This window comes from Acanthaster planci, unplaced genomic scaffold (assembly GCF_054643075.1).
Source record: "Acanthaster planci isolate LZ-2023a unplaced genomic scaffold, COTS_SCS Contig97, whole genome shotgun sequence".
NCBI lineage: Eukaryota > Metazoa > Echinodermata > Asteroidea > Valvatida > Acanthasteridae > Acanthaster > Acanthaster planci.
This window is the reverse complement of record NW_028257719.1, coordinates 25,838-53,106: the sequence shown is the minus strand read 5'-3', so window position 1 is coordinate 53,106 and position 27,269 is coordinate 25,838. Positions and strand designations below refer to the sequence as shown.

Here is a 27,269-nt window from a genome sequence, read left to right as displayed (position 1 = left end):
CGTGCATAAACAAGTAAAGTTGGCATCCCCAGTACCAAAAATGGTCGAACCAAGACTGAGGAGCAATCTTTGCCACTGGTGAGCTTACCGCATGCGCAATCTGATAAAGACAAACAGCATGATGAACGGATCGTCGTCGGGTGGAAGCGAGAGATCGGTGAGTAAAAATCTCATAAAAAAATACTCGGTCTCATGGTCTGAAATCCTTGTTCCACCCCCTTTAAGAGCTAAAGGTTACAGAAGTTTGCTGTCACGGGAAAATTTGATTTAAATAGCTTTGTTCCACCTGTGGATTATTCACCTTTCAAGTTCGGTTTAAAAGCAACCATAGCGCTGCGACTCCAAAGAGTATGAAAGAGTAGTTACTTTGAGTTCTCGGAGCATAAAATTATCATATCCCTTCACGTTGCAACCAGGGGATTGACCCACTTGATCACCCTCACTCTTTAATGTTGGGAATTCGGAAATGCGTATTTTAGGTTATTTCCAACTTAAACCGTCAGACAGAATGCAGCAGTGTTTGAGGAAAGGCCTACAACTTAATCCTCGTCAGCTCAGTCCACCCCTTAGTCGCCAGCGTGGATTTATGCCGCTGCAAACAACTCACATCGACAAAAAGCCATGACATCTGGCGATACTGAAAGTTGTATACAACCTCTTTTTCGGCGTGGTTGTTTTCTAACCACTGTACCTGGTCGAATATTAATACATGTATTGGTGATTGAGTGTGCAATGACAAAATCAGCCGGGGAATCCCCAACCGACTTGCATACGAGGTTGATGATTTGCTATATTATTATCAGTATCCATAGAGTACATTTCCCTGGGATCAAGTGTGAAACAGGAATTTCCCGAATTTGCATACGTCATGTGAGGTAACACAAATAGTCAGGCACCCTTCGTCGCCTCCCTCAAGTTTTCCATTTGAAATATTCGCCCCAGTTTGTATGACGTCTCGGTTTCTGCAAAATAAATTTTAATTCATTTCCGCCGTTCTTGATGATATGAACAAGTACGACACCTTGTTTGGGAAGGTAAACTTATCAGGACAAACAGATGTTTCTGTGCCAGATTTTAGAAGTAAAAGTTAGAGTCTTTCGTTATTCTCGTTCATTATTCTTGTGAGAGAGTTTGGTTTCAATGGTTTTATAAAGTGTTGTTTTTCAATGATCGACACTAGATCAACACTAATGCACAATAGGCCTAGGCTAGGCCTAGGCCTATTGTGCATTAACTAATTCAATAATTGGCAAACAAGCCAACATGACCAATCGTTTCAGTGGCTCGCACGCTGCTGGGCGTGATTGGGTGAGCTGTGAGCAATCCTTACTTTTGCTTCTTAAATTAAAGTTCTTGGACACTCCCGGGAAGTTCTGTTATAATGGGAGAAATTATCCCTTTTACAATTGAGGAAAATTACTTCTTGAACTGTAAGGTTTACATGGTTTATGCAAACCTTTCAGATAGCCATGTACTAATTCCCATAAACATATTTTGGCAAAATTTTGGATTTTTGCCCTTCCTGACATGTATTTTAACACTGTATACTCAGTGTATGCCCCCGAAGGCTTGTGAAAAACCACAAGCGTACTCGGGTGGGACTCGAACCCACAACCTCCAGTTTACTAGTGCAGACATCTTAACCATGCGACCACTGAGCTTAACAGTATTAAAATACACATCGGGAAGGACAAAAATCCAAAAATTTACACCTTTCCGGCACAAATCCATCTTCTAAATACACATTTTGGCTGTTTTGATTGTGACAACTTAGCCTTCAATCATGTCCATCACAGCTATTAGTGCAACCAAATTTCATACATGTCAGATGGGGAGGTTTGTTCACCTTATATCCTCATCAAAATGGAGAAATTCTTGAGCATTTTGCCCATCCACACTACAGAAATCAGAAGCATCACTAGACTGAGCATGTACTCTCAATAACTGTCAGCTGTTCGACAGCTTGACCGATTGTAACACAGCTCCTATCTTTTCCTTATGTTTTCCTGACCCCATCCAAATGAAAGCTGAGCTACATGTATGATTGGTCATTGGAATGGAAGCAAATTGGACCAATCGCAGTGTGATTTCAAAATAGCAGGTAATAACCACACCGTGATGATGAAAACAATCACCATGGTGATGTACATGCATACCAACCAGTCAGCGGATTGGGAAAACAATCTTTTCTTTGATCAATGTGTATGCGCACGCTTGTTGCAGTTGTTTCCATGGGCAAAACTTTTTTGCAAAACTCCTGGATTACCGCACCGCCTCATTTATAAAAAGGAAGACTACACGTACATGGACTCCAAAGGTAATTTTGGAATGGTTGTCATACAACATGCCAAGATGTGAGAAGTCAATAGGCCTAAATTCCTACAGCATGCATGTGAGAAGCCTGGATATCATTGAAATTGCTGACAGCTTTGCCAAAGGGCCCGTGATGCTATGCCGATAAATGGAAACATCTTGTCGGGGATTTTCCCAATCGATGCAAATTTCACAAATAGGGACAGCTATCAACTTAGCTGACTGTCTGTATTGACTCACCAGAGTAGACCATGTATTTTTGTATGCTGGCATGGCTGGCGCACAACAATGTCTTTGGCACTTACTGTCATACAGTTTGCCCATTTTCTCTGTATTACTAAAAAATAACACCCTAATTGTGAACAAAACAGCTGACCATAAATGAACTACATCAAATTGGTGTATCAGTTTGGTTTCAAGACAAGAGGTATATCTTAGGGCATTTCCAGCAAAAAATTTACAAGTTTCGGAAACCGTTTCCAGCAAAAACTTTACAAGTTTCGGAAACTGTTTGGTTAATTTTCTTGGTAAAATGACATTTCTTTGACTGTGTCTTGACATCTTGCATGTGGTTGGCATCCTGTCACAACCATATGGAAACTAGGTTTTAAGTTAAGGCAATTCCAGTTACAGCGTACAAGTTATCTATGTTGATTGCCTAATAGTAATATCTTGGTTATTTGTGCAATTTTTTTATCACTAATTTACTCAGTTTTGCATCTACACTTTTCACATCCAGCACATTGCACTAGAATTTAAAAATGAAACATTTGTGTCTTCCTTTACAAATGAAAGTGAAATGACCAGTTTCAACTGCGTCACAGCTTGTCATATTGGAAGGAATTGATTGTACATGAATTGCTGTTACAACTTGGAAGGTGCACACACGAACCAGCAAAATACATACTGCACGACAGCACCCAATTCAAGTTTCTATCCATGCTGTTTGCTGTAACCAATTAAACTGTAACCAATTAAACTGTTCCTTTTTCGTTTAGTCGTGTTACATGTACATGATCTAGGATGGCTGACCCCCTTGCTGTAGAATGGAATCACCCGGGTGCCTATCAAGTCCCTTCAGACACGGAACAGACAAGTTTGGGCTCTGGGTGGTTTCAGCATGTAAAGGATCTGCATGTGCAAGTGGAGAACTACATGAAAGCGCTGCCGGTGAACGAAGAAAGCATTAAGAAGGCTGTGGACACGATCGTCCAGGTGGACTGCCCTCTGCCCGCAAAATTCTCCAAGATCAGCATCACTGACCTCCTCAAGAAAAACAAGAACATCAGGGTGAGAATGCCATCTTTCGTAGCACAGAGAGGAGGCCAAGCATAAGTGAAAGCAGTGCTTCAATACTTTCCCAGCAACTCGAGTTTTGTCTTGACCTTCCTTCTTTTCTTTTTTTTTAATATATTCTGCACTATATCGAGCCCCTTTGTGATATTCTGGTCACACACTATCTTAACTAGTTGCTGTCCTGCAAACCAAGCTGTTGCAGGCCTTTTCCACTCTTGGAATGTGTGGAATGATCTCATTTTCATCTAGTTGCCGTCGCCCACAGCTCCTCCAAAAACTCCAACCTCAAATTGGAGGCTTTGAGATACTTGTGACAATTAAATGTAAGATGTTGCTAATGCCAAATCTGGATGTATGTGTTTTTTAGGACAGTCAAACGAATTATGAATATTTTGATATGCTGCTGGTAGTGAACACAAGGATTCCTCAAAAATGTCAATGGAAGTTCAGCTTGTAAGCCTGAACAGACCTGCTGCAGAGTGCTGACAGTGAAAGAATATGCAGTTTTACATTTGGGAGGAAAAACCCCAGACAGGGGTGTAGTGAGGGCATTTTCTTTGGGGCTGTGCCAGAGTCAATTTGCTGACTGGTAACTTGTTCGCCAACCTGGTGTCGTGTAGAATTCACACAGTGCAGAAAATGGAAATCCGTAGTACTCTAAGTTTCATGCTTCTGGGGAAATGCCACTTTATGTACCACTTTTGGATTCATTTGCCAACCAAGGCTTTATTTGGAATTTGGAATAAATTATTGCCCCCCCCCGGTCGCTACACCCCTGCTCACAGATAAATTTACCCCTTGGCCAAAATTTATAAATACCTTGTCCACATGTCGGCTCAACCTCAGTCATTGAGTTGGAATGCCAGGAAAGTACCACTGTGTGCAAATCGTTGATGGAGCGATATCACTGCAGCAAAGTTAACACTTGCATACACAGATAAGGATAAAGGCTGATATGCCAAACACTCGCCAATCAGTGCAAAGCTTGCATTCATATACATGTACAAACATCAAGCTATTGATTATTGGCTTCTGTAATGCAAATAAATGCCCCTTCAATCCTTCACTGAGAATAGACCCAAAACATGACATCACACTTTCTTAATATGCACAGTTTCATATGAGGGCTTGATGGATCATGTCCTACGTGTACGTGACATGTGCATGTATCTCCCTGCCACTGGAAAGCACATGAGTACAATAAAAAGAAACCTGACATCATTATGTTAAAATGCTATTGAAATTGGCATTGCTGCCATAATAGATCCATTAATCCTTAGTACCTTTGCAATGAGTGGGAGGCTTGTGTCAGAGGGCACTGCACTGTGAGGCTCGCCCACGTTCTTTGGACTGCCCCATCTGAAATAGGATAGTGCAGAAAAAAAATAGTAAAATGGATATTTCCAAGGCATGAGTCATTACTAGGAAGCCTGTTACGAAACTAGTCCTTGTTAAGAGAAGGAGCACAGCAAGAGTTGAGTCTTGCTTTACTAGCCGGTCTTGAGAACAGGAAGAGGTCAACCAAGGTATCCCCCTGGGGACTTGATTAAATTTCCTTAGTTAGATAACTGGTTTATTTTGCATATGTGGTTCCAGCTTTTTAGGGAGCCCTGTTACCTGATGATAGGAGGCCATTGACGCACATGCACGAGGCCCAAATTTTGGTCAGGTCCCTAGATTCTGTTCATTTATATGCATTTGAACATTCTTTTAAAGATTTGACCCATCCCTGAAATCCAGGGATATTTGTTTGTGTTGTGCTGTGACGTACAAGTGGTCAGCATTGACGTACATGTAGATATATCGGAGGCCCTATATAAAGCAAAACATGAAAATTTTTACATGAATATAGTGCTAACAGCACCTGTAGTACATTTATTTTTTTTAGTTCAGAGATTGCATATAGTGCTGCTTACAGTTTGCAACTTGCCTGTTGTTTTACAAATGGTGTGGAATATTTTATGTAAGTACATGTACGTGTATATTTGATTGAGGTTATGAAATGACTGGAGATGCTTGCGCCAAGCAACTTGTCTGGATCAGACATCTCAAGTTTACATTTGTCACTTATATCAATGATCTGTCTTGGGTTTTGTGGTTACTGGCTTGTCAGTTAGATGTGTGAGTTATATTTTACTGTGTGTCAGCTTAAACACACCCACGCACTCGGCAAGCAATCTCCACTTCCGGTTGAATCTTTTGGCAGAATGTCAAGAGGAAGAACTGCAGTTTCTAAAATTGCATTTCACATGCATGCATACATGCCTGGCTGTTGTACATGATTCATGTTTTGTCATCCTGTTCCAGGGTTTTTTTCACCCACAAGGAGAGATTTCAACCAACTTTTAATCAGCAATGTCTCACTGAAACCCCACTTTTTTTATATGCACTGTATGTTGTGTAATTTCTGGCTAAATAAGCCTCTGTTTGGACATCAACGCTAACACCACTTTTTAGGGAAGTTTTGCTGATTCAAATAATACCACTGCAATACTTGAGTGATAGTTACTTAGAATTCGTACTTCTGGGCTGAAACTTTTTTGGCCATGGATTTCACCGGCTGAAAATGATATCATGCTCGTGCGTCAGACATAGCCTATGATTAAATGGGTAGTTTCTTATAGCAACATTGTGGCACCCCGCTTTAGGACAGACTTTTAAAAAGTCTTTTAAAAAGACAGTTTATATACTCTTTATCCTGGGTTTGTACACAAAGGTAAGTTTATTCAAAACAACATCTGTAATAGTCAGGGCTGTGTGTTTATGGGTATTGTTTTGGACCAGGTACCTGTTATATGGCAATATTGACTACCTGGATGCCCTTAAAATGACAAATTGCATTGGGCACAATCCTGGCAGACCATGTGCCTGAAACAGGGCTCTTTTTGTCATACATAGGAAGCGGCATATTGTTTTAGACGTTAGAATCTCCCCCACCTTTTTAATAAACGAAAATTGTGTTACCTTTAATTTATAACAAAAGAGTATCTCCTTCAAGCTCTGACTGGAGTTATGACTGCGGTACCAGGTTTTTCAGTGGCACGATGATTCTTTGGCAATTCACTATTTAGGTTCACATACGTTTTTACATGTGGAATTTTCTACTGGTGCCCAGCCCGAAAAAAATGGAACAAGGTTTTGATATCGACGGGCGGGCACTCGGGTACCCAGGTACCTGGCACAGGCCTTGTAATCTACTTACAGTAAGTCTGAAAGAAAGTGTGTCTATGTGTCCTGTGTGGGGACAATAAGCATGGGTAAGGTAGTATTATATTTCTGTGAATTGACCTACATGTACATGTATGTCCCTGACTGTTCAGTTTGATAGAGTTTATTTAAAATTTATCTCTAATTCTCATTATGAATCTGTGTGAAGCTAGAGGTCTGTGTGTGAACAAAAACGGTGTGTTTTCACCACTGGTGGTGGATGGGGAGGTTTCTGACTGGGGACCCCCCCTTTTGCATGGCATACAATGGGGTGGGACTTAATGGATGGGCCTATTATACAATGTAGCATTAATAGCTGATGCCTGATGGTCTAACAACTGCCCCCCCCTTGAAATTGTTCTGCCGCTTTTGTTTTTCACACCGTATGCACTGACTCTTGATTGTAAGAATGACCAACATTGTAAGTTCAAGCGTGTATGGCTCTGAACACTTGCAACTGATTTTTACTGTAATGTACCGGTACCTTGCATGATGAAGGGTGCCCAGAAGAAATGGTTGCCCATAAGTCTCATTCTTCTGTGCTGGGGAAATCTTTCCTGGCTGAATATGTAGAAAATTGAATGAAGCAGGTCTGGAACCCGTTACATGTACATGTAATCGCTCAATTATTTTTCAAAGGAAATGGATTTTGTCAATTAGTACCTGTACATGTAGTTGCAAAGTAAAGCGACAGTTTTCACACACAAGGCGCAAGACTAGCCACCAGGGAAACATCAAGAATTACTTTGTCATTGATGTTCTTGTGTAAATTTATTCTCTGCTTTGGCAATTTTTTTCTGATTTCCATTTTTGTCATCTTTTTCGCAGGGTGACAAGAGTCTATCTACATTAGTCTCAGCTTTAGGACTCCTGGAAAAGTACGGGCGCAATTTACTGAAACCCGAACGTCCGCCACTGTGGAAGTGCATCTACTTTGCAAATAGTGTCTTCCGCACCAGAGTAGACATCATCAAAGTAGGCAGTTGATCACTTTTATTTACTAAATGTACTGATGAGTTCTTACTGAATAATTGAGTTTGAGAAAATGAACAATTGTGATATTAGTCAAAGGAACAATGGTGTTTGGGAAAATGGACAACTGAGATATTATTCAAATGTATTCAAAATGAATTAAGAATTATTAACATGCATCATTTTTACATTGTAAGCTTGGTGATTACTGTTTGGCTTCTCAATTTGTAGCATTTTTGGCTTGATCCTGCTAAGGTAAATACAGTTGATTTGATGTACATGTACCTCTTTTTTTTCCACTGCTCTTTTCTTGCGCAGGGTGCAAGAGATGTTTTGAAGCTTATGGGCTATTCAGAGGTGGTAGAAGATGGTCTGAGTTTCCCTTCAGATCTGGCATCACCCAACTTGGATCTGGTTGCCATTGTAACAGCTGACTTGGCAATTTCCAGGAGAGAGCTGGAATTGTATCATCAGGAAGAGCACCCTCATTCCTACCGTGTCAAGGATTGCTTGGAGGGAACAATGGCCATGATTCAGGTTCCTGGCGACTCTCCGACAGGCCGACCTCAGAACATCTTTCTGAGACGTCAGGCGCACGGCACCAGGACCATCTATGAAAATGTGGTACCACCTCCCGAGGGAGACATTTTGGAGCAGTTCTGTCAACTGTTGGACCTCGGAGGCAAGGAATCTGGATCGCCTGCATCTGAGCTGCCACCAGGCAGTGATGCTCAGCATGATCCCAGACCAGCCTCAGCTGAAGCTCCCACCAAACCTAAGCCAGTCACCTCTGCAAATCCAGCATCACAGGTTGAGGGCATTGTGCACAGGATAGGAGATACAGTGCCACGCTCCATGCCCACCAAGGGGGAAACTGGGCTTGGCTACTTCACAAAGACACCTAAGAATGTTACGCAGCCTCAGACAACAGCTTCAAACACAGAACAGCAATCTACACCAGTGCTGTCTCAGGCAATTTCTCAGAACACTGTAATTGGGACAGGTATGCGCAACTGTTCAAAGGGCAAAGTACAACAAGGGTACACTTCAGTTTGCAATGTTTTGCCGCAAGTAACATTAACACTTTGGGGGTTAGAACTTTACATTTTGTTGCAAGTTGTTTAAATCAGTTTTTTTCTACCAATTTAGACAAGTCCAGTGACTGTGTGATGTGTGGTAAAACTACCGCCAAGTTTCAGTGTAGCACCTGCTCTGGACTACGATGCGAATCCTGCGACAAACAGTGGCATATTCATCCGACCCGGCGCACCCACCAGCGGAAAGTGATTGAGCCCACCCCGCTTATCGATGCAACCACGTCCAAGTCACCAGTGCCCATTCTTCTCTGTCATGTGTGCGGAATTCAGCAGTCGTCTGTATTCTGCACAGACTGCAGCAGCTCCACCTGCAGTGGCAAGTACTGCAGTGATTGCGACAGGGTGTACCATGGACACCCACAGCGGCAGAATCACAGCAGACAGCCACTGAAGGCGAAGAGTTCAGAACCAGTTGACAAACCACCACCTGAAAATATTGTGCTGTCTCCAGTCAATGTCACCTCCTCACAAGATTCTCCCCAGTCGACAGAAGCAAGGTGAGCAATGCTGTTAATCCCGTAGTCAGCGTTCATTTTGATGAAATGGCAGAATTAATTTCAATTTTTGGTATAAATATTTGTTTTGGTTGGTACCTGTTTACCCAAAATGATCAAGTATGAAACCAAAGAGGCTTTAGCCACATTCCTTCTGGTATATCATCACCAAACTACAAATAGAAGTGTTTTGAATTGTGTGCCTAACATCAGAATCAAAATGTGAGAAAGTATCTTTTCACTGTCGCCAATTTTCTTAACAAATGCTTGCTATTTTCGGAAGAGTCTTACAGTATTGCTCAAGACTTGGACATCTAACCATTAGCAGCCACATTTGAACTTTTGTTCTGTCTTGGTCTCTCACTGTAGTCCTGCAGCAGCAAAGAAAAGACCAGTCCCTGCACCCAGACGCTCTGTCAAGAAAGAATCAACAGCAAAGGAAGTGAGTGTATTGAATGGTTGGCCAACCTCAAATGTTATTGTAATGGTAGAGTCCGAATTTAATTGAGGAGTATTGGGAGTGATAGGGTTTCCAGAAGAAAGACTAGATGCATGCAAAGTGATCAAACTAGAATGTTTCATCTTGTTTGAAATTACTCGAAATATAGTGCCATGTGGAGAAGGAGTTTCCTATCTTATACATGTTATACACTTCTATGTAATGTGAAGTTTAATCTGTGAGATGTACATTTGATTTTTTCTGTTGTAGCCCTCTGTGTCCCAGATACCCGAAGGAAAAGCTACATCGAGCGATGATGTTTTCACGTTGGACAAAGCAAATGAGATTCAATCAGATGTCAAACATCCGCCCCAGGAAACAATCGTCCGATCCCAATCTGATTCAGCATTTGTGGATGCTTCATGTGTTCCCGTGTCTCCTAAAGCTTACCACTCACTCCCCTCCTCCAAGAGAGATCTGACATCAGAAATTGAAGCTCTAGTCCGGAAGGACATTGAGATCCTCCAGCAGATCCAAGTGCAGCGAAATGTCATGATAACCTGTGACCCCAATTCCCCCGTGTATGAAACCTTGGCGGCAAGAATGAGCTCCCTGGTGAGCGGTCACGAGAGGATCTTGAAACAGCAAAAAGATCTAGAATTACTGGCAAAAGTCCAGTCCACCTCAGCAGAGATTGCTGTGAGTAAACTGCAAGGAGAGAATGTTGAGGTCAGGTATCCACCATCAGAGAGTTACAAGGACTTGCCTTCCCAGCAATCAAGCACCACTCCTGCAACTCAGATAAAGTACCCCCCAACCGATGTTACAACCACAAATAACACCACCAGACTGCATCATCAAGGAACCAGTGGGGTGGAGCCACTCAAGCAGGTTAATCAATCGACCGGTTCACAGCCTGTGTCTGTTGGAATACCACTCACTTTCATGCAAGAGGAGCCTACATCAAAGCCTTCCATTCCAGCAAAGCCACCAGTGGTTGTACCCATGACTCAGTCATCTCAGTCTCGGTCAGTTACTACATCAGGCCCAACGCCCTCTGTCAGAAATCACTTAGCAGTCAGTCCAACTAGGCCCCTGGTGGTGGGTAATGGCACCCCGACTGCACAGCCAGGGAAAGTTCAACAGATGATGAATCGCATCAGCGCGGCAACCACGGTCACAGGTGCACCAGACGGCAGCCAAGTACCCCTCAATGGCAGCCAGTCAGCAGCAGGAGCTTGGGTTTGCCTGCAGTGCGGCAATCACAACACAGCTTCGGCTGCAGCCGTCTGCATGACGTGCCGAGCTCCCATGCCAACAGGTGCCACGCAGAAACTTTCCGTGGCAGCTTTAGGTCAGCAGCTAGGCCCTGTTCTATCCATGGTTGCTATGCCACGCCCACTGCAGCAGCCTTCGTACCAGGCCAGTGTGAGACCAGCACGGACTGAACCACCTGCTCCGGCAGACATTCCAGCTGTGACTCTTCCAACGTTGCCACCCACTCAGCCGGAGACAATCAGCGTCTTCACTTATCTACAGATGGAGGAGGAGGCTGTAAGTCAGACCATTTTCACTTTCCAGAGGCTCTGTGCCATCTACTAGGCACAAAGCAAATCTTTGCAGCACTGCCTGGAGCTGATTCACTCTGTGAATTATTTTGTGTCTATTGATAGGTAGCAAATCTATTATGAGAGATTCTAGACCAACTGTTGAGACATAGTTTATTTTTGTGACATTCCAGAGGTCTCTTGACAAGTATCCAAGAAGTACATGTATGACATCCAAATATTCAATTTTGTGTAATTGCTGTGTGAGGTTTATACCAAACATTCTCAGGATAGAAGATGGTTTCAGTAGTCTTTGTCTTCTTTTGTTTGAAACATAAATCAGTAACTGTCAGTTAACCCATGAAATTGTTTCACAGTAAGCACAGTTTCTCCACTGCAGTGTTGATTCCTCATCATTCGCTACAATTGGGACCGTGTATATTTTGGCTGGGCTTTTTTCCATGGCTAATTTGCCGTACCACCTTGTGTGCAATTCTTGTTCACCACTGGATGTGTTTCTCTTTCAGATGCTGAAGGAAAAACAAAAGGCAAAGGAAGAATATGAAAGTCGTATGGCAGCTGAGATTGAGGAGAAAGCCAAGATGCCATCGCCTCCACCGAGAATCAAAAAAGAATTGAAACAGGCTCCAGCAGACGCCCCTGTATCACCTCGGATGAAACAAGCACCCAGCCAAGGTTAGTGCTGACCAACACTTGTCCACTCCAACTGTGCTACCTCTAGCAGTGCCTGGCATTGAGTGCCCAGAAAACGAAGGCCCTGGCAGAGGCAGATTGGTGTAGCTTCATCAGGAGACCTGTCTGAGATCAGATGAGCTTTCCTGAATGTATAACATCAGTGCCAACTGTTGTTTTGTGCTGCTGATGTTTAGATTTCAAATTACCCACAAACGTTTGCTTTCCACTTGACACAAAATTCTGTGTAGTAAATGGATCACACTATATCAGGGCATTTATCAAGATCAACATAAAGGAGAACATCTCAGAAAAGGGCTAATACATTCAACTGGTATCATGTTTTTTTATCCGTGTTCAACATTTCCGGGGGGTGTTCCGAAAATGGGTGCCGCAATACCTTTATTTTCACACCAACTTCACTTAAATGGTTCAAATTCTCTTTGGCTTTGACCGTAACAGGTGATGCTCTCCTAAAGCCACACCCACAGGAAGTCTCGACCCCAGTGAGGTCAACATCTCCAAGAAGTCCTCACATCATGTGGGCAGAAGAGAAGAGGCGATTGGACGAGCAGCGATCTCAGAGCCTGGAATTCATTCAAATGTTGCGGGTGGGCAGTCAGATTGTTTCCAAAAGGCACAATAAGTTGATAAAAGCAAAAGAGACAGTTGATGAATCTTGGACTTTAGGGATGAACTTTGAAATTCTTTGTTGCGGTGTCATTGAGATTGCTGACAAAAGATTCATTGTTCTTCCAATAGGAAGCGGAAGATGAAGGGTTTTTACCTGAAGAGGTTAGTGCTGCTTCACAGCAGATGCAGGGGAATGGAGGGCAGACAGGCGATGAACTTCTCTGGCTCCAAGGTAACTGGGATGACTACATCTCCACGGTAACCACCATGGCAACCAATCACTTGAAGAAGGAGGTTGGGAAGAGTGTTGGCATGGTGAGGAGGCAGGAAGCGAAACAGGCACTCCAGATGCATCTTGGCAGTGTGAAGAAAGCTGTTGAAGAATGTGTCACTAGCCTGCAGAGTAGGGTAAGTGAACTACTTTGAAGGGACTTTGCAATGTAATTTCATTAACCACTTGCTGCCGGGGTTTCCGATATCGGAAATGTATTCATTATATGCGTGGCTGGGGTCTCCGAAATCGGACAAAGGGAACAGGGCCTTGTAACAAAAGACCGTACTCGTAACAAAAGACCAGGCTGCTTGGCATTACCAACATGTTTTCACTCTCAATAGTGGAGATAATCCAGCCTTGTTTTGAAACAGTATACCACGGTTTGAGGCATTTAGAGCGAGCTGATTACCACCGGGGACAAAAGCCCTCCACCACCACAGTGATTAGCCACACAGCAACATTGCACGCTAATCTGGCCTCTATTGAAAAGAGGTCAGCAGCGCACTGTGCCAGGTTCGTAAACAAAAGAAAGTTTCATAACACCGCATAATCTGGGCTCTTTTTACAAGGCTGCTGGTCTCGCTGAAATACTCGGGCGTCAATAGATTTTGTCTGTCAGGTTAGAGTAGCCACCAGACAGTCATTCGTGTGGGTTTAAGCGTCCATTAATTGAAATGATGAATTTTTGAAGAATTTTGAAAACTGAAAATCTTGAAAATGCCCTGTTTGTGTGCACTGCATTTTTCAAGCCACCCTGCAGCAAGTAATTAACAAGGTCGCATTTCTCCCTTTTTTTTCCTTTTTTGTTTTGAATTTAAAAGGGTATGTTAGTACTTTCTTATTTTTATGCTAATAACGCAAATTGTCCTACTTGTGACAAAAATTCAGATTTATTTTTGAGCAGAAGCCTCAGTCTTACAGTTTCCAGTACAAACAATGGCTGGAACTTTTATTATTTTGCTGTCATATGTTTTCTTTCCTTTGATGTGTCTTGTTACATAACTCTATGACACTGAGCTGGTGAAGGATCCTTACTCACAATAATGAACAAATTTGGATTTACTGTATAGATGGGACATCCCAAAACTGAAAGGAGCATGTTCCCAGAATAATATCACAGCAACAGTGCTCTCAGTTGTTCAGAAAAGCACCAACAATATTAAATGTAGCAAATATTGCACTTTCCACCACAGTCAACTAAGAAGGGACTTCAAAACATTTTCTATACATTTAACAACAGTAGAGGTTTCACAACATGTGAAACCTCTAATGTTGTTCGGTGCTGATGGATTTGAATCCTCTTTCTTTAGGTCCTGAGCCTAGTGGACCTTGGCTTCCCTCACAAACGCGTGTGTGAGTTGCTTTGCAGTCGCGACGGAGGAGAGGACGGTGTATTGATCCAACTTCAGAAAGAGAGAGCCCAGGACTTTGTCGACCGCATCTGGACACCCGAGAAGGTGGAATATCAGGAGAAGCTGATTGTTGACCTTGGTGTGGATCGACACCCTGACACAGTTGAGGTTGGTGCATGAAGGCCATTCTAGACATGCTCCAGACATGTCACACCAGTGCTGTGGACAATTCATTTCTCTACAGTTCAAGTCCAGTCACAAATAAAGTTTTCCAATTCATGTTTTTAAGCCTGCCTGATGTACGTTATAATTAATAAATTGTTTGTACAATTTTTCCAATGTACTTAATAGCGTGACCGGTACAATGATTAGCAAATCAGGTCTGACCTGTCTACCTAAATTTTTCTGTCATGACCGTTAAACATACTGATATTTCTAATAAGATGTTAGTATAATGAAACTGATAGGTTTGCTTTTGCACATAAAAAGTAAAAGATACTTGTTTTCCTTATGTTTATTTCAACAAATTTTGGTAATGCCAAGGAGCCAAATGTGTTATTTTCTTCCAAGTTAAGTCGAGTTGTAAGTCAAAATAACTTTTTCTTTATGCAAGTCTCAAGACAAAAATGTAGTAAGTCTGAGTCAGCAATTCAAGTCAACAGCTCTGTTTAATGCATTGATTATGATGGTCACAGTACTGGTTCACTTTGTATACGACCAAATGAACAATTGTACCCTTAAACACCTGAGATTTTTCTGTTATTGTGAGTGCTAAAGGCTTGTTCACAATGGGAACGAACGTGATCACGAATGTGAAATTATGACATCAGATCAAGTAACCATGCTGTAAATCTGTAAAAGTTTAAAACATGTTAACTCAAGTCAATTTCACTGCAAATATTTCATGGCGTCAAATTTGATTAGCTTTTGCATTTGTCTGAAGTATAAACTGGCTTTAATGCAGTGTTCCTTCTTAGCCGAACAATTGCAGGAGTCTGCTGTAATTAAATGACGGAAGTACATGTAGGTGTGTTGTCCCATGCTGATCGCCTCGTCTCAGAGAGCAAATTTGGTTGTATAGACACTCACCTAAGAAATAAGTCTGAAATATATCTTTCCCTCGTTCACTAAGTCCCGAGTAGCATAAGTCTGGTATTTCTTCCTACATTCACACAGGCCCTTGATAAGTCTGACACACTTCTCCTGTTGGCACACTGGCATATTACACAGGTAGCGCATTTTCTCATTGCAGAGGCGACTTCGCATCTTGTTAGCTGAATTTGAGCTGCCTAGCTGGGGCCGCGCTATCACCGCAACCAAACTGATCGACATGGCAAAATACAACACTGGTGATGCAATCATCGCAGCCAAGGAATGCGGCGATTTTGAAAGAGCCAAACAGTTCTTGGAAAAGGAATGTCAAGTTTGTTTTGCACAGTTCCCTATGAATAAGGCAAGTATACACAGTTTCATGGGAGAATAAAAGGCCCTTACTGACATTGACCAAAGCGTGACTATCTCTTGTTGCCATTGCAATAGTTCTCAGTTTACTCCAGCAAGAATGGAATTTCCATATTTCTCTACAGAAATTCACCAAAAACGTGGAGGTATGATTTTTTGGTTGTGAAAGCAAATTTTGCGTAATCTTTATCTTTGGGCAGAAATCAGCCTTATAAGAAGTACAGATTTTGTGTACATTTTACCGATTTTTCTGTTTCCCGAAAACGGAAATGAGTTTGTTACTGGGGTTGGTAGTTTGTTTGTTTACTGTCTGGGGATTTGGGCTACTCGGGGTAATGCAGCTATTGGATTGTCTCAGGACTGGAAAGTGCCTGAATTAAAAAAGAGTAGGGTGAATAGGTTGCTTCTAGTTCAGTTTCTCTCACCGCTTGATATTTCAGTTGAGTACGTTAATCAACTGTCAGTGCATGATCTGCTTGGAATGTCTTCATGGTCACTTCCACTTCGTCATCACCACTCGAAATATTGTAAATGCCAAGTGTCCCGTGTGTGATCAGCCAGATCTCCGTGGCGATGATCAGAATGCTACAGCAAGTTACTTCGCATTTCTTGACCTGCTGGTAGGTGGTTAGAATTAGTAGATTTCAGTGGTATGTCAGGGTTGTAGTCAGGGTTTTGTTGATATGGGAAACAAAACATTTGGGGTGAGATCTTGCCACATATCCTCCAGATTTCCACAGTGCTCTCTCTTGACAACTTGATGGGATTTAATTTTTGAGCGCATAGTTTCAAGACAGAAACACTTTTTAAAAAAGTTATGTCCACTTAATGGTTCTTTCCTCACCTTCCAAATCTGCAACTCGGAGTTGAATCGGACATGTGGATTGGGTCTCAGTCCGTACCAGATTCGGTGGGCTCCCCTAATATTCGTCTGGGGTTTTCGTCAGAAAGCAGACCTTTTCTTTTGGATCTTCTTCCTGAGGGCCCCTTGTAGACAACGGTCCCTCTTTGTTACTTACTGGCTACCTTGCTTTAACGCATAATTCAATATGCATCTATGTGTAAAAGCAGTCTTGATTATCCCATTAACGCCAGGATTCTTGTGACAGCCACTGCTGGGCAGTGGTATGCCCAGAATGCAAAGCTCTGTCCAGCAGCAGGCCCCATTGAAACCGCAGCTGCATGGTGAATAGAATGTATGTGTGGTACATGTATGCACTGTTCCTCACACAAAGCCGCGGCTGTCGACGGTTCCCGGTTCAAAGGGGTTAACAGCGGGTGAACATCCATATTTCTGTTGATGTATTCTAAGTTTCATTCACTTTAGTCTCCATGAAATGTTACAATGTTCTGTTTTTTGGTCAACAGCTGAAAGGTATCCTTGAAGCTGAAGCCTATCAGTTATTTCAGACCAAGATGCGAGACTGGAATCTGATGAAAGAAGACAATTTTAGGTGGTGCGCTCACGTAAGTCATTTTGGAAATTTCTTCTCAACCGCTTCACACTGCATGACTTGTAAACATACAGGAATTTCCTGTGTCATAATACGGAGCATGGTGAAACTTGTCTTGGCATATTCTTTATGCACTACTGGATGACATCTGCACTGGTCCCAACACTTGAGTGATTTCAGTTGAGTTTGTACAGACACAGAGGTCTGCATGTGTCTGTGGAGGTTGAGCAACTTTGTGCCACGGCTAGGCATTGTAGAAAATATCACTTTGTGATGTTATCTCTGAATGTAAAAAAGCAAAGATGAAGCAAGAAGTGTTGCAAAAATCTTGAGTAAATAACTATTAAGGGTCAGCATAGTCCAACCATGTGAAGGATTGTAGCTGTGGTGTTTTGACAGGAAATAATAAATACTCTGCTTTGGACAAGTTCATTGTGGAATTATAATGTTGACAAGTAGAATATGACATGAAAACCAACCGCTCCCCCTAAATAAAATTGGCTTTGAAGCAGACAGATAGTTTTGACTGTAAAGACTGCATCCTTGTCTGTTGTCAGTGTGGCAATGGTTTCATCAACGAGGCTCCAGGTCGACGCAAGATGCGTTGCAACGAATGCGGCAAGGTCACATGCTTTCAGTGCAAGAAACCGGTAAGATATAACTACCCGATAACAGTCACATTGAGATAGAACATTTTATCTCGGTTTTTAGTATCAGGTTTTTGGGGGTTTTGGTTGGGGGGGGGGGAAATTTATTTATTTTCAAGTTCCATTGTATTTAGAAAGCCTTTTTCATTAAATTAAGGCATTTTTTCCATTTTGTAATAGAGAGTTTGCTTTTTTTGGTCTTTATTTCCTAGTGGATGGATCAGCATGAAAACACATCTTGTGCCGACTTTCAGGCTTGGAAAGAGGCTAATGATCCCAATAGACAAGCCGAGGGACTAGCCATTCATCTGAGAGAGAATGGGATAGGTATGCACCTGAGGGGGCGGAGCTCTACAGAAAGTGGAGGGAGGTTAAGGCAACATCTGCAGAATGATTTTCAAAGGGGGGGGGAGATTAGTGTTATTAATGCTGTGTTTCAATCTAGTTGTGGAGTCCATCACAAGTCCATACAGCCATCACTAATCATCCAGTCATAAACTGTGTCACAAGCTCATCAAATGAACTGTGACATAAGCATTCCTTTATCATATGTGACCCACTGTCTGAAAATGAGTTTTAAGTCGCCAGAGCCACTTTTTGAGTTTTCGTTTGTATTGGAAAGAGCAAATTGAGTTCTTTGTTTTGATGTGTCACTCAGTCTGGCATCCTGGATACTCCATGGTGAGAAATGCTGTGGGTTCCTATTGATTTACACTGTGCACAATTACTCTAAAGGACTTTTAACTCCAAAGTGGCTCTGGCGACTTAAGGCTCATTTTCACAGAGTGGGTAACATATGGTCACCCTGTTGCCTATGAGTGGTCTCATGGAGGGACATGTGACTGTACTTAAAAAGGGACTTGTGAAAGGACTGGTGAGGGACTCAACGACTGCACTGTTCTGAAAGCGTGTGAGAACATGTTTGAAACACCAACCTTGAACTCCCGGAATGCTCTAATCAATTGACTTCACATCAGTTTTCACTTTCTACTGCACCTGTTCGTCCACAGATTGTCCCCACTGCAAGATGAGGTATGAGTTGGCCAAGGGGGGCTGTATGCACTTCAAGTGTGGCCAGTGCACTCATGAATTCTGCTGTGGCTGTAGCAGTCCGTACAAAAGAGGAAATGTGAGTATCTTATCTGGTAGTATTGAACTGAAACTCAGCTAGCTCGGGGTCCAGGAGGGTAGAGACAAGCTATGCAATCAGAACTGATGTATCCAATCAGTTTACATGCAAATAACACCCAACTTGCTCAGGTCAGTCATGTAGAAAATCTGGACTCATAGTGCGCTTTATCATCACACAGAGGTCACTAAAGCCACTGCCGGCCATCTTGTCTTCAATACCTTGCCCAATATAAATGGAACACAAAAGCGTACTCGCTATTGTAAATCCAAATTTGTTGGTGTCAACCCTCCTGTGGTTTAACAGCACAAATATGCACGAGTGCCCACAGTCACTCTCTTGCATTTGTTTCCTATATGGAACACAAACATGCACAGGTTCAGTGTGTACATAGTTGGTTGCCAGCACGAAATGACACAGGGTCTTTTGTGCAGTCCTCTTCACTGCATTTGGTTTACTGCACAATGATGCACATGAAACAGTGAGGCACAGTTGTTGGACAGCACAAAAGTGCAATCTGATATTCCTGTGAGGGATAGTTCGTGCAGTGCACAACACAACACAGCTGTGCTTCTTTGTGCTATTTACCAACTGACCCAAAGAGTGACTTCAGCATACAATGGCAAATGAGCTAACTGTTGCCTTTGTATTCACCACAGTATTCCATTCTGTGCCGGAACAAAAGAGGACGTGTTTTTATGTGAAATTGACAGTCCTTTGGTACGGACTCACTGCATAGGCACGCAAGTTAGTGCGTGTTTAACCGGGACACACCAAGTGTACACAATTAATTTATTCTAGAATATATGGTGTTCACATGCACGTTGAACACGTGCAAGAACCCGGTTGGAAATCTTCGTACCAGTCTGTCTTTCTTTCGCCAGTGAGGGCGCACTTCAGCTCAGGGTGGATATGGCCGTATTAGTCAGTACAAAGGCATTGCATTTCCAGATTTTTTACATCATGTCCATGAGTCCAGTAGGGTAGACAAAAGTTGCGAGTATCTATTTGGAAATATTTAAAAAGGCAACTTGGGTGACTTACTTCAGTAGGATAGAGTGTCTAGTTGAGGGTATAAGAAAAGGAAACATTCCACTCTATCGGATATTGCAAAGAAAAGATGGAAATGTCCAATCTAAATATGTACATGTACAAATGAAACAAACTCAGTAGGGAAGAGAGAAGCTGTGAGTTCCAATCTGATCACACGGAAGCAGGAATTTTCTCAAGATACTGATGTCTGCTTTTATCTGACAGGAGTGCGGGCGGTTTGCGTCATGCAGGGACAAAGGTATCCATGCTCATCACCCTAGAGATTGTCTGTTCTATCTCAGAGATCAAGACATCAAGTCGTTGCAGAAGCTTCTACAGGTACAGTAATCCATCTTGTCAATGCAGACACCTCAGAAATCCTGCCAGTCTAGGATTGCTAAGGTCTATGCAGTGCAGTTATTTAAGTGGAAGAATCTTTCCTCTGAAAACAGTTACTCAAAGATTATACCCTGAAGCATTTAGGGAGTTTGTTTCGACCTGAGGTCTATTCCCTTTTCAATTAAACACTGTTATTAGATATATGTATAGTTTTCCTTTTATCCTCTTTGAGGAAATATAGGAAGCAGCTGCCTCCTGTAATAACATCATTAAAATTGTATCATTTCTGTAGCCCGCTGGACCTTGCCTGAAGAAAAAAATTATTACCTTTCCAGACGGGGAGTGTCATGTATCATACGTTTCTTTGCACAGCGCTTGCAACAAATTACCTTTGGTTTCCCTCATTCAATTTGTTTCCTGTTTTGGGACTGTCCCCTGTTAATGTGTGTAACCTTTGAGGAAGATGAAAACACAAGTATTGTCTATGTACAAAACCTTCTGTTCATGAGGAACAGAAAAGGCTTAACACATATAGGGTTCTTGAGATAGATAAGCCATCCAAGAACCCATACACAGTGGAGATATTGACAGAAAAAGAACACCTGAAGGAAACGAGGCATTTTCTTTCCTAAGCGAATTGGGCAGAAATCTGAGACACGTAGAGTCAAATCTTGTGTGTGTGTTGGACTGGTAATGTCGTCCTGTGACACGTCGTACAATGTGCATGCTTGCCTGTATGCCTTGTGGGGTAGTGCTTTGTTATGAAGTGTTTTCTTGCAACAAGGATGATTTATATTCTGGACATGAAATTTGTATAATGTCTGGAAGCTCATTCTTATTATCGTCAAAATACCTCTGACAACATTTGTTCTGAAAGAAAGAAGTACAAGTTGTTGAAAGTTGTGTCGTGTGACATGTTGGTAACCATGAGAATGGCCATGTCTGTCCAAAACCATCAAGAACACAAGACTGTTTTATTTCATTGCAAAAGCAGAAAATCATTTATTTAAAGCCAAAGGATAGAACAATAAATGAGTGGATGAGAACATAGCATTCTGAGCAAGCCTTCACTGTGGCACTTGCAAAACCAAGCGCCCTTTATACATGCCATCTTGACTCCTGACTCTCAACATGACATTTCAGGGTCACTTGCATATCATTAATATGTAATGAGTGTTTCTCAAATTAGCGATAGAAGTCTTCGTTGTAGCCCATGTTTTTGATATTTTCCTACCATAAATAGGAAAGCTGTGCCAGTTTTCTTCTTAATTTCATGAGATGGTCTTGTTATCTGCTTTAATCAGGCTCCATATCATGGAAAGCTGGGCGCCATTTAAATTCCTCATTAAAGAAAAACAGCAGTAGAACGTAGACAATATAGGCAAAATGCTTAAAATTGCTTCACCTTTGTTAGTCATGTTTTTCATTTGTTTAAGATTGTTTCTTCTCTTTTGATTCAATACATTAAATCTGTTGTATTTACTTTAATTTTGAATATGTAAAATGGATTTTGCTATCACTGTTTAAAAATAATTGAGAGGCTTCAAAGCTGTTAGATTGTGTTGCATAAAATGCATTTGAAACAAGCTTTCTCAATGAGCGAAAACTGTTTCGAAAGACATGTTGTTAAGACAGCTGTGAACACAAAGCCCAGTGCTCACTGGAAAGAGAAAAAATCCTCTTGGCCCACAAAAAAGTTGGATGTAGGATATTTTTAACAGGATTACGACAGATCTGTGTCTCAGTTAGGACAGTTGAAACTTTCAGGAGTTGAGACACTGAATGAGGGACCAAGTTGACTTTGATCACCTTTCTGAACCCTAACCCTGCTAGACACAGCAGAGCGTATCAGGTAAAATAGTCTGATCTTCTTTGATGCACTTGGCAATCAGCAGTGGCTGAACAAACAAATGTTGAGACAATGGGAGCTAGTCCCATTGAACAGTGCCACTGTTGGATCTTGTGGTGACTGGCAACCACAGACTCCCAGGCTGTTTGGCCTTGGGGAGAGTTAACCTGTTGGATCTCGTTACACTGGGCAGGCAATCCACTTTGAAAAATGATGCCGTCTGATGGACTCAAAGGGTTTCTATCCAAGTACCCTTGGAGGGTTATGGTTAAAGAAAAGTGCTTCCAAAAATTGTAAAAACAAAAAAAATTTCTTTTGGAAATTTCGACATAAGTTTTGACATAAGGTAGACGAAAGAAGAAAATTCTCCCCTTTCATAGCCATCGATTAATTAACGTGTGATGTCAAGAGGTGAACCATCTAGTGTTTAGTTATCAAGCCTTGGGCCCAATTTCATGGCTGCACCAACCACAGAATTACACGCTTCCAATCAACGTTCTGCACTTGCACTGCCAGCACAGAAATGCCTAGCAAGAAGCCCAATGACAGCGGAAGGAGGGAGCAAGAAGGCCACTTGTTCCCCACTTTTTCGACTTGGGGGTAATGCCCCCCCCCCACACACACATATAAGTGTATATTTGCCTGCAACTGGGGACCCCCTATTGTTCCTCTTTTGTTTGTACTTTAACTTTTTTAGAAGACCACCCATATGTTTTGTACACAGTTGTCAATCGGGGACCCTCTGTCAATCGGGGACCTTATTGTCCTCTATTGTTTGTTGAATGCAGAAACAAACTCACACACACTTTTGGCAGGGCCTTTAATGTGATGTCTCACAAATGGCCGCCCCTCCTTTGAACATTTATCCACTGACATTAAATAAGCCAACAGCAAATTTTTTCATTGTTTAAATGATCAAATGGTGAGTTCTTAATCTGAACAGAACCATGTACATGTACAGTGTATATTAACTTAGTAACACAGCAAGAGTCCCTTTTTGTGTCCTGAAAAGCATGGACAATTTTAATGTTTCAAAAGTGTGTTTTTCAATACACTTACAATCATGTCAAGTAGTTTTTATATATGGAAGAGTGTGAAGTTGTTCAAAAAGGGCATAAGAAAGGTTCATCATATGGACGCTTTTATCATCCTTCATTTGGACACTGACTTCAAAAGCAGGGTCGTTGACAGGTTTGCAAAGGGAAGAAGATTTGAAAAGTAAAAGAAATTCCTCATTCTGTTGAAGTCCTGTTAGTAATGTTGTGCACTGAATCTTTCCCTTTTCTCGTCTGTACAGAAACACAACGTTGAGTATAAACGTGACAATCCAGCTGCTCAACAGACAGTTTGTAGTGTAATGGAGCAGCGGGAGACTCCAGACGGTCTTCAAGATGTTCAGTGTGGGAGAGATGTAGTGAATGCTGCACTCTGTCAGTGAGTATAGAGAAAGGGGCGGGGCTAATGTTACCTTGCACTCAGTGCCCAATGTCATGGCGCTGCTTAATCGTTTGTGGACAGTATAATGTTTGCCTGAAATTCTCGACCTTTGAAAAAGGCAAGATATACATGTAACTTTTAATATATGGCCAAATGCCCCAAATACAGCGTTGCAAGAGTCATTTGGATAGTATCCATGAGATATTTCTTACTGCAATCTCATATTTGCTGTTGGAAACGTGAAATGTTTCTGATTCTGCTACTAAGGAGTGCAAACCTTTCCTTTTTTTCCTTTTCTCCTCATTTTTCTGGTATCTTCCTCAGTCTATGTTCTGCTCTGATCATCCCAAATACTTTTCATCTGATTTTTGTTTTCTTTGTGGACAGACTTCATTACAAGGAGTACCTTGTGAGCTTGATCAATCAGAACCATATTGACCCAGTGGAGGAGTACAAGTGTGACGACCTTTCTCTCATCCTGAAACGGCATGAGTTTGCCGTGCCAGCCAGAGTAAACAGGGAGAATGAGGAAGCCTACAGGACTCGACTTCTTCAGGTCAGAAACTTGTTGAGAATAATTCTCATCATTCCATTCTCACTGTTCAGTCAACACATTTGAATTTGCTACCTGCGCTCGGGTCAATGGTATTTCCATTAGGGAAGGGCAGTCCAAAAAATTTGGACTGTCATCACCAAATTTCCATTTTATCCCCCAATTCAAGACCTGGATTCATCATCGGTGAGGCTGCCCATTTGAAACATATGTGATTCTATGTATGTTAGGGGCTGTGGCTGAGGGGATGTGTCAGATGTATTGCCCGTATTTGTTTGAATTGTTTCGGACAATTTTTTTTTGAGGGGGAAGGGGGAAGTCCTTCATTTTTCAATCACACCAGTTTTGTCAATCATATTTGAAGTCCATGCTCCTGTTTCTTGCTGTGGGGGCCAGTCACTGAGGGGGCAGCCCAATTTTTGAAAGAAATGTTTTCATGGATTTTTGCCTTCCCCCTTGTTTTCAAAGAAACATCTCTTAGTTCTGAATTTTTTGTCAGAGATTTGAAAGAATTTTGATATTGCATTGTTGAATTTTTATTTTTGAAAGACTGGTCTTCCAAAACAGAAGAAATTTCATGAGGCATACAGTATTACTTTTCATCATAAATGAATGTGAAAATTTGATCCTTATGGTGTTTCTGAGCTAAAGAAGATAGTTACCACTTAAAACCTTCAACCTCAAAGCTTTTCACAAACTTTACTCTTCTTTTCGGTTTTTGATTTTTTTTATTGATTCGTTTGCAGGAAGTGAAAGAAAAACTTCCCTTGGAGAAGAAGAATCCTCGAGACAGAACCCAGTCGCTTTGAATGGTTTATCTGTGTGAAATGTTAACTTTTAGCATGATCTCCACAAAGCACCTGCCCAACAGAGATTTATCCGTAATGCCCCCAGGAAGGAAGTGATTTGACCAAGTAGGATTGATTAATACCATTCGTTGGTATGGGGACAAATGGGGTCATGCCCATCCCCAAAGGGACAAAAAGTTTTTGCCAGTTTGGGGGGCGTTTTCAATGCTTTCCTCCTCAGTGCGTGTAAAAAGCCCCCACGATTTCACTTTCATCCTATTAGAAGGTCACAAAAAATTTCATGAAGAAATTCCCAAATATTGTGCCTCCCCACCCCTCAAAAACTTTGCCCTTTCCCCAACAAAATTCGTGTCTGGATCATACCTTGTACCATGCATGCCTTGATCTTGTTGCATTAAATCCATTTCCAACTTCATCTTTTTGGGCAGAGCATCAGCCCCAAAAGGATTCTTTCAAGAGAACAACCTAATTGAATGCTACCAATATTAAATCTAAACTGTGTAAGTGGTGGATGATAACAGCACCTTTGTAATCAGGTCAATCAAATGTAAACAGCCAGTTATCTACATGTATGTAATCAATGTTACTGTATTGCTGTAAACGTTTGATCTAGCAGGAGGTTGTGGATTTCGAGTCCTACCTGAATAAGCTTGTGACTTTTTCTCACAATCCTCTCGACAACACTGAGTGTGGAGTGTGCGTCGGCAAAGCCCCTCCCAAAAAAAAGCCCAATATAGAATGTTGACATAGCATTTACCCAGAGTTTTATCACTGTTACATCAAGAGACAAAGGTTACAATTACCGTCGGTAAATTGTTAATTAGATACCAAGGGGTGCTGGACAGCATTTATTCTGAGTTAATACTGAAATGACATCGCTAGAGGGCAGAGCGAAATATTCCGAAGTTTTAGAGGTTTGTTCATTCGCGGAAAATATCACTGTGGGAGTGAGAACTGATGGAGTTAGTAGCTGAGTAACTGATACATAAGATTGGGCTTCACTGCAATTACAAAAACTGGGTTTGGGTTTGGGTTTGAGCTACAAATATCTCAAATAATGTTCATCACAGAATAACGTCATGACTGAAAAACGGGGGAAATAGTACTCCGTGTTACATCACTACACGTGTATTATTTGACATCGTTGATTTTGCTGAACTTTTAAAGACATAGATGTGTTTTCATTTGTTTTCGAATTAAATCACATATTCATTAAACCTCCATTGAGTTTGCCATATTTGGGCCTTCAGGATAATACATGCTCACATACAACGGTGGGGTAGTGTTTTGTTGCAGCCGTATGTTACTCAACAGAAGCTTGAAATTTAACTCTTAATATCCCATCAAGCTGGATGGCAGACAGGTCATTACGGCTACATAAAGACCACACAGTGACACGTGAAATTGAAAAATCAAGCCTCACCTTGCTTAAATAAGGGAAATCTCAAATGGCGTTTTCTGGTGACTTGTATTCTTACCTTTTGATCCGTAGGAGGTGATTTTCGAGTTAATGGAGTTGAAGTGGTAATGGTGTGCGCGTGTGGTTGTATAATGAAACCATTAACGTTGCCACCCTCGAGACATATCGGAAAGTCTGTCAGTCTTTATTTCGATGGATGCTTAGGTAACTGGTTGCCCTAGCAATCTTGCTTTAACATTTTAGGCTCTCTGTTACGCCTGGTTTAACAGGTGGAGGAAATGCCATAATTTGCTTATTTTCTATTTAGTCATTTATAGGAAAATACATAACATCTAACGATGTACTAAAAGTTTTTTTCTGTTTTCCTATTTCTCATGGTAACAAGGATGTGGTTATTTCAATAGCAACAGTTCGGAGGTCCATAGTATTTCCTGAATTTGGATTTGGTTTTACTTGAGTATTTAGTAAATTTCGTACCAAGCTTTTTCTCTCTCTGGTGTAAGCCACATGTGAATTCATTATTTTTTTTGAAACATTTACTTTTTCGGGCAGCTATTGAGAAAGTACAGAGTTAAGTTTAACTTTTTTTTAAATTGTCAGAAAATACACTGTGATATTTATTTGTGTTGAAATTTAAAATTATTGGCTGTAACCCGAATAAGCCAGCCGACGCTTTATTGACACTGTAATTTCAAATGGATTTTATTTGATCGTTCGATCGCTTGCAGTACTGTACCGCTGTACATAACTAGCTTTAATGCTGTTTGTATATATGCCGTAACTTACCGTGATTTCAATGAAATAAAACTTCTTTGTAGTTAA

At 41.6% G+C, this 27,269-nt stretch overlaps 1 protein-coding gene across 3 annotated transcripts; it reads left to right on the top strand.

The window, feature by feature from the left end:
* On the top strand, positions 1-27,269 carry LOC110975659 (uncharacterized). 3 transcript variants are annotated; one of them, XM_087132133.1, is made up of 21 exons: positions 1-157; positions 3,312-3,603; positions 7,645-7,791; positions 8,107-8,791; positions 8,938-9,382; positions 9,749-9,821; positions 10,089-11,372; positions 11,893-12,061; positions 12,521-12,669; positions 12,821-13,099; positions 14,276-14,485; positions 15,570-15,770; positions 16,219-16,398; positions 17,147-17,245; positions 17,790-17,882; positions 18,092-18,206; positions 18,890-19,008; positions 20,266-20,379; positions 23,526-23,662; positions 24,053-24,221; positions 24,965-27,269. In XM_087132133.1, exons 2-21 carry the CDS (start codon positions 3,337-3,339, stop codon positions 25,025-25,027), a joined length of 4,998 nt encoding a protein of 1,665 aa, XP_086988259.1. In that variant the 5' UTR covers positions 1-157; positions 3,312-3,336; the 3' UTR covers positions 25,028-27,269. The 3 variants fall into 3 exon arrangements, with proteins under 3 accessions (XP_086988259.1, XP_022084014.2, XP_086988260.1); XM_022228322.2 differs by lacking the exon at positions 1-157 and adding an exon at positions 875-1,034; XM_087132134.1 differs by lacking the exon at positions 1-157 and adding an exon at positions 906-1,086.